This window comes from Coenobita brevimanus, chromosome 57 (genome assembly GCF_032717465.1).
Source record: "Coenobita brevimanus isolate Jiangsu-jjx chromosome 57, ASM3271746v2, whole genome shotgun sequence".
NCBI lineage: Eukaryota > Metazoa > Arthropoda > Malacostraca > Decapoda > Coenobitidae > Coenobita > Coenobita brevimanus.
In genome coordinates, this window is record NC_137010.1 from 20,873,858 (window position 1) to 20,883,857 (window position 10,000).

At 42.3% G+C, this 10,000-nt stretch overlaps 1 protein-coding gene across 1 annotated transcript in view; it reads right to left on the reverse strand.

Moving 5' to 3' along the window:
* Positions 1-10,000, reverse strand: part of norpA (no receptor potential A) — a 506,175-nt gene that overhangs the window by 161,112 nt on the left and 335,063 nt on the right. The window contains exon 8 of the mRNA XM_080274227.1: positions 176-276. Coding sequence (XP_080130353.1) covers positions 176-276 — 101 coding nt within the window. The remainder of the gene's footprint in view (positions 1-175; positions 277-10,000) is intronic.

The window sequence follows — 10,000 nt, forward strand, 5'->3', positions numbered from 1 at the left end:
TTTTTAGAACTAAAGTTAATTGGAGCCTTCATCAACCTCTTCAGTGCCAGAGGTCCTTCCTAAATTGACTGGACTGTAAACATCTGATGTTACCAAGAATAATACATAAAAGATAACACTGTAATGAAGGAGTTAAGGGCAGGGCCATAATAACAAAAAATAAATCATGACATACATGCTGGTGTAGAGTTCATCAATATCCGTACGAGGGCAGATGGTGTGGTAAAGTTTATAGAATTTATCAAAGGTAAATGCCTCCTTGTCCATGCTGTCACCCTGGGGAAGGAATAAACAAATTAACAAAGACATATAGGATCTTACTCAATTTTCATCCAAATATTTTGTAAGATCTTACTCTACTTCCACTGAGATTAACAAGTATTGTACATATTTACACGACCTTACTTAATTTTATCTGTAAGTGTACTAGATCCTCCTTTATTTCTATCTAATGATATATATACTCCTATTACACTTAATTTTCATCTAGACATTTACGGGATTTTACTTTACATTCATCTGATGATAACATACTCTTTCATCTTTCATATACAGATACTGTATATGAATTCACAAACTTTACAAGATCGTACAGTACTCAACTTATACAGTAATCCCCGTAATATCCGGACGCCCAATTTCCGGACATCCCCACTTACCAGACATTTTTGTCCCGGGATCCAATATTCCCAAAATGGGCCAAAAATCGCAAAAAAATTGAAAAAAATCCGACTTTTTTCCTTCCCGTAATTTGAAATTGCCGAGCGGTGCCAAACAGCTGTTACACCATGGACCTTTCACCCCTTCCTTCCTTCCTCCCCCCTCCCCCTCCCCTGTCAGGGATGCCATTTGGTATTTTTCATTACCAAATGTGGGCCAATTTGGTAATGAAAAATTCGTTTGGTAATGTATCAGAATAATCTATTTATCTATCTATAGCCCGACGCCCTAATCCTGTAAATGGATTTTTCACATGTATGAGGATATACAGGATGAAGATGATGGATTGTTTGCTCTCTCTGATTAATTTTGTAGCCTATATAGCGTGATAATAATCAACATGCTGTTAATTATAAGAAGAGTGATTACATGTATTTCCACTTGTATATACAGTATAATTAATGAAGAATAGATGCTACCTTTATGAATTTGGTAATGCAAAGTTAAATTTGGTAATGAAAATTGAGGAGTTTGGTAATGTGGCCGTTGCGATCTGGCAACTCTGTTACCCAATCATCAATAGTCACACCCTAACTCCGATTGAAAGCAGATGCTTATCGTAATGGAAGCCACATGTGCTCGTTTTTTGTGAATAAACAGTGAATAAACTGCAATACCTCGCCACTAGACCACACGGGAATTTACAGTGTTGTGGAGTGTTAAGAAATTAGAATTTAGAGTGCAAAGGATTAACTGTGGAGTGCAAACTGGTGCTTGAAACCAGTCCAGGAGCCAGGGACTTGTTGTAAGTACCCAGAATGTTTAATATTGTATAAACTCACCTCTAAAACCTCATTCCCTGGTACTTTTGCATTTATTTCAGTCTTTTATGTCCCTTATTGGTGTGATTTGGGTCTTAAATAGGTGCTATGCATGTCCAGAGGGAGCTGTATAGGTGTTTTTCTGAGTTAGGGTCCATAAGTACAAGTCCAGGAGGCTGGGGCCCACTATCCGGACAGGACCAGTTTCCAGACGTGCTTTTGGCTCTATTACATCAGATACTGGGGGGATTACTTTTGTTTTTCATCCTGTCCCTTTCTTCTTCTAACCTCTTATTCTCCCTCCTTAGCTGATTTATTCCATTAGAGGCTGATTCACTGCTAACTTTTAATTCGGTAACTTCTCTTTCTTGTTCTACTGCGTGTACGTAATTTTTTCCAGTGTATTCCTTAAACTTTTGATCTTGTTATCCTGCTCTATGGTCCGTTCCTGTAATTCTTTAATTACTGCCCATACCATGTGCAGTTTGCCACAGGGCATGGGAAGTAATTCCATCTTGTGCGGTGTTTGTGATAAATGTGTGCATAAGAGATGTAGTGGTATCAGAGGTAGACTGCGAGATAATGCTGATTTTATGTGTACGGCGTGTCAGGGTGAGCAGGTGGAGATTGTTAGACTTGAAAGGATTGAACTTGCTGGTGAATCTCTTGAGTGTGTGGAAGAGTTTTGTTATTTGGGAGACATGTTGTGTGCTGGAGGTGGGGCTGGAGCTAGCTCTGTGGTTAGGGTGAGAAGTAGTTGGAAGAAGTTCAGGGAGGTCTTGCCTCTCTTGACATTGAGAGGACTCTCCTACGTGCTAAGGGGTCTTTGTATGCAGCATGTGTTGGGAGTGTAATGCTGTATGGTAGTGAGACCTGGGCAGTGAAGGAGGAAGATATTCGCTGGCTCAGACATACAGAAATGACAATGATTAGGTGGATGTGCAGTGCGTCCCTGCGTCCAAGGCCTGGAGGGGCTGGGTTTACGATGGAAGAGTTGAGAGGTAAGATGAAACTGGAGTGTTTTTTTTTTTTTTTTTTTTTTTTTTATAATGTGAGGAAGAAGGGAACCAAAGGCAACGAGCCTGCAAAACTATTCCTTCCAAAAGAAAAAAATATAAGAGAGAGCCAAATTCAAGATCCGATCATTTCCAGATGCCTGGACACACTGCGTTGAAAAACTGGAGATCATGAAGTAGGAAATACAGACAGAGGGAGACAGTTCCAGAGTTGACCTGTTGCATAAATGAAGGACTGGGAGTAACGGTTAACTCTTTCATTAGAGAGTTGGACAGAGAAGAGATGAGAGTTTGCTGCTAGACTGGTGCAACGCGCCCTGTCGTAGGGGTGGAGGAATGCATGCAGACAGTTCAGAGGAGCAGTGACCATTGAAGTAGCGATAGAAAATAGATAAAGATGCAACAGTGCGGCGAAGAGACAAAGGTTGAAGGAGTCAGTAAGAAGAGGAGAGTTAATGAGGCGAAAAGCCTTTGACTCCACCCTATTGAGAAGAGCTGTATGTGGAGCCTCCCACACATGAGAGTTGTACTCTACACAGGGACGGATAAAACCCCTGTATAGAGTCAACAATTGTGCAGGGGTAAAGAAGGAACGGAGTCGGCATTAGCACACCCAATCTCCTGGAAGCAGATTTTACAAGAGATGTAATATGGTCTTTCCAAGACAAGTTCTCGGTAAATGAAACCCCAAGCATGTTCAAGGATGATGCAAGATTAAGCTGAATATTATCAAACATTAGGTGGGTATACCTGTGGAAGATTTTGTTGGGTTGATAGGTGCAAAAACTGAGTCTTTGATGCATTAAAAACAACAAGATTATTTTTACCCCAGTTAGAGATATGAGCCAAGTCAGACATTAGGTGTGCCATAGCCTCATCCCTTGTTTGTTGAAGTAACTGCTGAGATGGACGTTGCGTGAATCGAATGGAAAGGTGAAGGGTGGAGTCATCAGCGTATGAGTGGATAGGGTTAAATGTACAGCTTAGAAGGTCATTGATGAATAAAAGTAAGAGAGTTGGTGATAGGACAGAACCCTGAGGAACACCGCTGTTAATAGATCTAGGAGAAGAATGATGGCCGTCTACAACAGCGGCTATAGAACGACCAGAAAGGAAGCTAGAGATGAAGGCACAGATAGAAGGATAGAAACCGTAAGAGGGCAGTTTGGAAATTAAAGATTTATGCCAGATTCGATCGAAAGCCTCAAAGATGTCAAGTGCAAAGGCAAAGCTGGCCAAAGTCCCGAAAGGAGAATGACCACGAGTCTGAAAGGTAGGTGAGAAGATCGCCAGTGGAGCGTCCCTGATAGAACCCATACTGACGATCAGAAAGAAGGTTGTGATAGGAAAGATGTTTAAAATTTTTCTATTAAAAACAGACTCGAAAAAATTTTGAGATACCACATGTTAAACCAATTGGACGATAGTTAGAGGGTTGGGAATGGTCACCCTTCTTTGGGACTGGCTGAATGAGAGCAAACTTCCATCAAGAAGGAAAGGTACAAGTTGACAGACAAAGGCGAAAGAGTTTGCCTAGACAGGGTGTAAGCACAGAAGCACAGTTCTTGAGAACAACAGGAGGGACTCCATCAGGCCCATATGCCTTATTAGTATTGAGGCCTGTGACAGCAGAAAATACATCAGCTGAAGAAATTTTAATGTCTGCCATGAAGAAGTCAGAGGGGGGAAGTGATGGAGGAACAGCACCGGAATTGTCTAAGGTGGAATTGGAGGAGAAAGTCTGAACGAAGAGATCTGCTTTATCAGTAGAAGAAATAGCTACAGAGCCATCAGAGTAGAAAAGAGGAGGGAAGGATGATGAAGTAAAGTTGTTAGAAAGGTTTTTGGCAAGGTGCCAGAAGGAGCAGGAAGAATTCGAGTTAGAGAGTTGAGAGCACTTAGTACGGATGAAATTATTTTTAGCAGAGTGAAGAACAGACTTAGCACGATTCCGGGCAGAAACCTATAAAAGATGTGATTCAGGGGTGGGTTGGCTCCGGTACCTTTTATAGGCCCTCTCCTTGTTGTGGACAGCATTAGAACAAGCGTGATTAAACCAAGGCTTTTGTGCATTAGTCAAAGGATATGAGAAAGAAATGTATGCTTCCATGCCCGAAAGAATAACTTCTGTAATGCGCAAGGCACACCCAGATGGCTCCCGGCCACAGAAACAATAATCATTCCAGGGAAAATCAAAGAAGTACTGCCTGAGGGCCTCCCAGTCCCGCTCCGAAGTGCCACAGACGACGTTTCTTTGGAGGGTCCGCAGGCCGTACTGGAGCGATAGGACAGGTTATGGTGATAAGGTTGTGATCGGAGGAGCCCAACGGAGAGAAAAGATTAATAGTGTAAGCAGATGGATTAGTTGTAAGGAAGAGGTCAAGTATGTTGGAACTCTCTCCAAGGCGATCAGGGATACGGGTAGAGTGCTGTACAAGCTGCTCTAGGTCATTAAGGATAGAAAAGGTGTAGGCTTGTTCACTAGGTGGATCAGTGAAAGGAGAGGAGAGCCAAAGGTGGTGGTGAACATTGAAATCTCCTAGAATTCAGATTTCAGAGAAAGGAGAAATGGATAGAATGTGTTCCATCGTAGAAGTAAGATAGTCAAAGAATTTTTGATAGTCAGTAGAATTAGAAGATAAGTAAACAGCACAGATATATTTAGTCAGAGAATGACAGGAAAGCTGAAGCCAGAGTGTAGAGAATTATCCGGAAGAATCAAGTTCAGGAACACAAGAGCAAGATAAGTTGTTGCGTATATATACACAACAGCCACCTTTGGCTTTGAAATGAGTATAGAGAAAGTAGGAGGATACAGAAAAGGGTCTGCTGTCAGTTGCCTCAGACAGCTGAGTCTCAGAAAAAGAAGGTGAGGTTTAGAGAAGGAGAGGTGGTGCTCAACAGAGCAAAAGTTAGAGGAAAGGCCACGAATGTTGCAGAAATGAAGAAGAAGAGAGCCAGACAGTGGTTCCAGGCATCTTGAGTCGTCACTGGGAGAGAGGCAGAAGGTGGGGGCATTTATGTTCCTCCCCCCTGGGGACTCCGAGACTATGTTATTTGATGCCATTTTTTCTTTTTAAATTTTGAAAAGGAAGTGTGGTGTGGAATGTGCATGTAGTTTGGTGTTGATAGTTGGAGAAACTTGTACTGGAGAGCATGCTGGTCTACTCTCTGTGTTACTGAGACACTGAAAAAGTTCAGCAAAGGGGGATGGTCGGGACCTAGTCCCGAGGGCTGATGAAACGGAGCTCCAGCTCTCCCCTATCATCAGCTTACCATCCACCTTGGGAGTACTGCCCTGCTCGACTGGTGCTACAGTCTACTCCACATGAGGAGAGGTAGATTGAGATGGTTTGGACATGTGGAGAGGATGGGGGGTGATAATTGGGTGAGGAAGGTGAGAAGTGTTAATATTGGGGGTGGGATTATAAGGGGTAGACTGAGAAAGACATGGGACGAGGTCATTAAGTGTGACCTCAGGGTTAAGGGACTGAACAGGGAGGCTGCAATGGATCGTGCAGTGTGGAGAGTCCCCAGCCATTAGGTGACTGTAAGGCTGACACATGCAAGCATGTTGGAGCCTTTAACCCCTTAACCGCTGGGCATCACTTTCGTGACGCTTGGGAGCAAGGGATCATACTGCGGGCGTCACTTTTGCGATTCTGTGTTATTTTGAATTCCCCAGGCTTTCAAGTGGTAGCTTGTATTATCTATCAGTACTGCCAATGTCCAACACTAGTCAGCACTCCTAATCTCATCTGTACTCCCATCCATTGTTGACAATTTAGCCATTTCTCCCCGTTCTTGACTCCCCTCCCTACCTTCCCTCCATTACCCTCTCCTCTCGCCTCTCTTCCGGCCGTGCTACGCTAAGTAAATCTTCCCTGGAATTTTTCACTGATTTCATCCATTGAAATAAGCCCTAGACCCTATTCTTATACCAAATAATATATACCAAAAAGAAATAAGGTAAGTGAGAGTGCCATACACCTGGAAATGGCTAACTATCACCTGACAACACCTCATGTGCACTCGTTTGCTAATTTTCGCTGTTTATTTCCCCTTGAAATATGCCGTATAATCTGTTCTCGTACTAAAATATATATAAGGAGGGAAGGGAGAAGCAAGGTGATATTTACATTCACCTGGAACTACCTAATTTATAATGTATTGTCTAGATTTCCTGCCAATCATTTCACTGCTGTATATTAGCCGCTGTCAAGAGGCTGACGTTGGCAGTAATACATTTCCCTAGGTAGGCTACCCGGCCCACCCCCTATCAGTTCACTGTCATCTTCCAAGGTGAAGGTACGTCTGTTTGCTCCTGCTAACTTCAGCCAATTTTACCCCCATGCATAGGGCCCTGTGACCTTTACCCCCTACTAAACCTCATGTGGAAAGAGGTAAAGGGCTGAGAATTGAAAGAGAGTGACTAAGATCTTTCTGTTGAGTAAAACAGGTCAAGTAGAATTGTAAATAATGTGTAAACAGCAAGTGAAGCAATGAATGTAAATATAAGTGAACAGTGGAGAATAGTTTTATAAGTTACTTCAAGTGACAGTGCATAACACAGTGTAAATAAAACAGAAATGTAAATAATGTAAATAAAATAGAGAATGTAAATAGAAATGTAAATGAGTAGTAATATAAGAATACGAGTGTATATACTAGGAGTAATGAAAGTGAAAGTTTCACTCTAGCATGTATGAATACTATGTGTTATGAGAGTGAAGGTGAAAGTGACATTCACTCTCAATGCTAGTATACAGGACGAGAAAGTGAATGCTACGTATTTTACTGAAAGAAATTGAATGCCTACAGTGACAATAAACTACTATTACTGAAGGAAACTTCTGGATAAAGACTGTAGATATATATATGTGTTATATAGTAATAGAAATATAAACTGTGAGTGTTTTTATGAATAATGAATGACAACACCAGCGGCGAACTAGCGCAAGTGGGAAGGTCATACGCCCTCGTAATTTTCATTGCTTTCACAGTGTTTTTTTTTTTTGGAATATGGATTCCAAACTATTTGAGAATCACAGAATAGTGTTTCTAGTGATAATATCAGGCTGTGGTAATCATATTATGGGTTGTCGGGAAGTGTAAAGTGGAGACTTCGTTACCCAACTTCAGAGGTCTCCACAAGTCCTACGGTACTCAACGAAGGCTCAAAACACCCCAGGAGAAAGCTGAAGGTATGTGCCATAAACATATGTGATTTTAATATTCTATAACTAATAACTGATTTTTGGCAAATATTTTTAGAGTCTGTCGGAGCGCGAATATGCCCGCGGGTGCCGCAAGAAAAAGCAAATCAGGCCCACATTTAAAGGGTTAAAAATGAAAAAATGAAAAAAAAACACTCTCTCTGTTTTCCCTACGCCTGCTATTCTTCTTTGGTTCAACTTAATACTTCCATTTCCTTCATCTTCTTCACAGAAGTCCTCGAATTCTCTCTCGCCACTTGTAAACATTGCACCGTCCACCATGATTCAACCATATGGAGACTATTTTCACTATATCTTGTTCATTTTGTGAGCGAAACCTCAGTTTTTTTCGTTCTGTCCAACGGGACCACCACTCACGCACTCATTAACATGATCACAAATAGGTTGGTCTTCTTTCTGTCGCTGATTTTGCGATTATTTCTCCACGATCCAGAGCTCCGTCTCTGTCGGCGACCTGTGTATGTGTGTGTGTGTGTGTGTGTGTGTGTGTGTGTAACTGTGTATTTTATATATATCACTACTGACATATAATTGTACTGTACTGAATTTTTCGCTCTGTTAATTTTAATTTTTCTCTGTTTAATAATGTGTGCTATTCAGTGATATTGATTGTCTATCTCTATCTATAGCCCGACGCCCCCTAATCCCGCAAAGGGTGGCCATAGATAAAACTCGCCCTCCAAGTCACTCTGTCACCCACCATTTGACTCTCTCCCCCAACTCCCACCCCCTCCCTCATATACCTCTCAACTCCATCCCCTCCACCTCATCCTCTGTCTACCCCTCCCTCTCCCTCCCTCCACCTCACCTACATACACCCTTCTTAGTCTGTCTTTTCATTCCTCCATCCTTCCACAGGTCCAAACCACCTCAGTGTATTTCCCACCTTTTCATAACCAGCATCCACACCTACCCCAGAACGTTCCTTCACTCTCTTCATTCGCTTTTAACCTTAGTCTTCCATGTCACTCCACAGGCTCTTCCTCAAGCAACTCATTTCTACCTGCTCTCACTCTTGACTTGTTCCCTTCCTGCAAGGTCCACGCCTGCTTCCAGGCTGCTGTAGGGATCACAATACCATCATGCAGTGACTTCTAACTTCCATACTCACCTCCCATATTTTCATCACATCACTGCTTTCAGTGTACCAACAGAACCTTCTCTTCCCTGTTGTAAATTCCTTTTCACGTACTTCATCCCCCAAAGTTCCATCCTTACTCATCACATCTACCTAAGTACTTGAATGCACCTTGAACATTCTCCATATCCTCACCATCCAACCTCACTGCACACACTCTGTGACTTTCCATTCCTCTCAAACACCATAACTTTACTTTTGTTTACATTAACTTTCAGCTTCCTCCTCCTACACACTGTCCCAAATTCATTCACCAAACCTTGCAACTCCCCATTCATCTTCACTCAACAATACTGTATCATCAGCAAACAGCAACACCCGAAGCTTCAAATCTCTACCCTCATTCATTAGGGGCCACCCCCATATCCACTTGCCCTTACCTTGTACCTCCTTTACGACCTCCCCATCCATATATATATTAAACAGCCATGGAGACATTACACACCCCTGTTTCAGTCCCACACTGAGACTCAAAGAACTCACCAGCTCTCCATCCACTCGCACCGTAGCTCCTAGCTCCCCTCTTGTACATTACTTTCACAGCACTCAACAATTTCCCCTCCACTCCATATATTCTTAATACCTTCCACATACCTTTCCTATCTATTCCTGTCATTTCTAGCTTTCTCCAAGTCCATGAAGGCATGCGTACACTTTTCCTTCCTCTTCTCTGACAGATACTTCTCCACTAAACATCTTAGAACAAATATCTTGATCTACACATGACCTCTTTCCCTTCCTAAATCCCCTCTTGTTCTTCTCCAACTAGCTCCTCTTCAGTCATATGCCTCACCCTGTCAATGAGTATTCCTACCATCATATTTTGACCACAGTCACACTAAGAAGGCAAATGACTCCCTATGGTTACCACATACTTCTCCCTTTCTCCTTTGTACAGAGGAACAATTATACCTGATTTCCAGTCCTCTGAACCCTTCCCTCTTTCCCAAGCCAGAATCACACAACTTCTCATATCCACTCCACAACAATCTCTAAATTCCCCATACCTAAGCATTTTCACCACACACTCTATCAATTCTTTGGGGCTCTTCTTTCCCTAGCTGTGAACTTCTTCTTCATCAGCTTCCACTACTCTCCGAGACCTATTGATCTCTTCCTCCTCCTCTC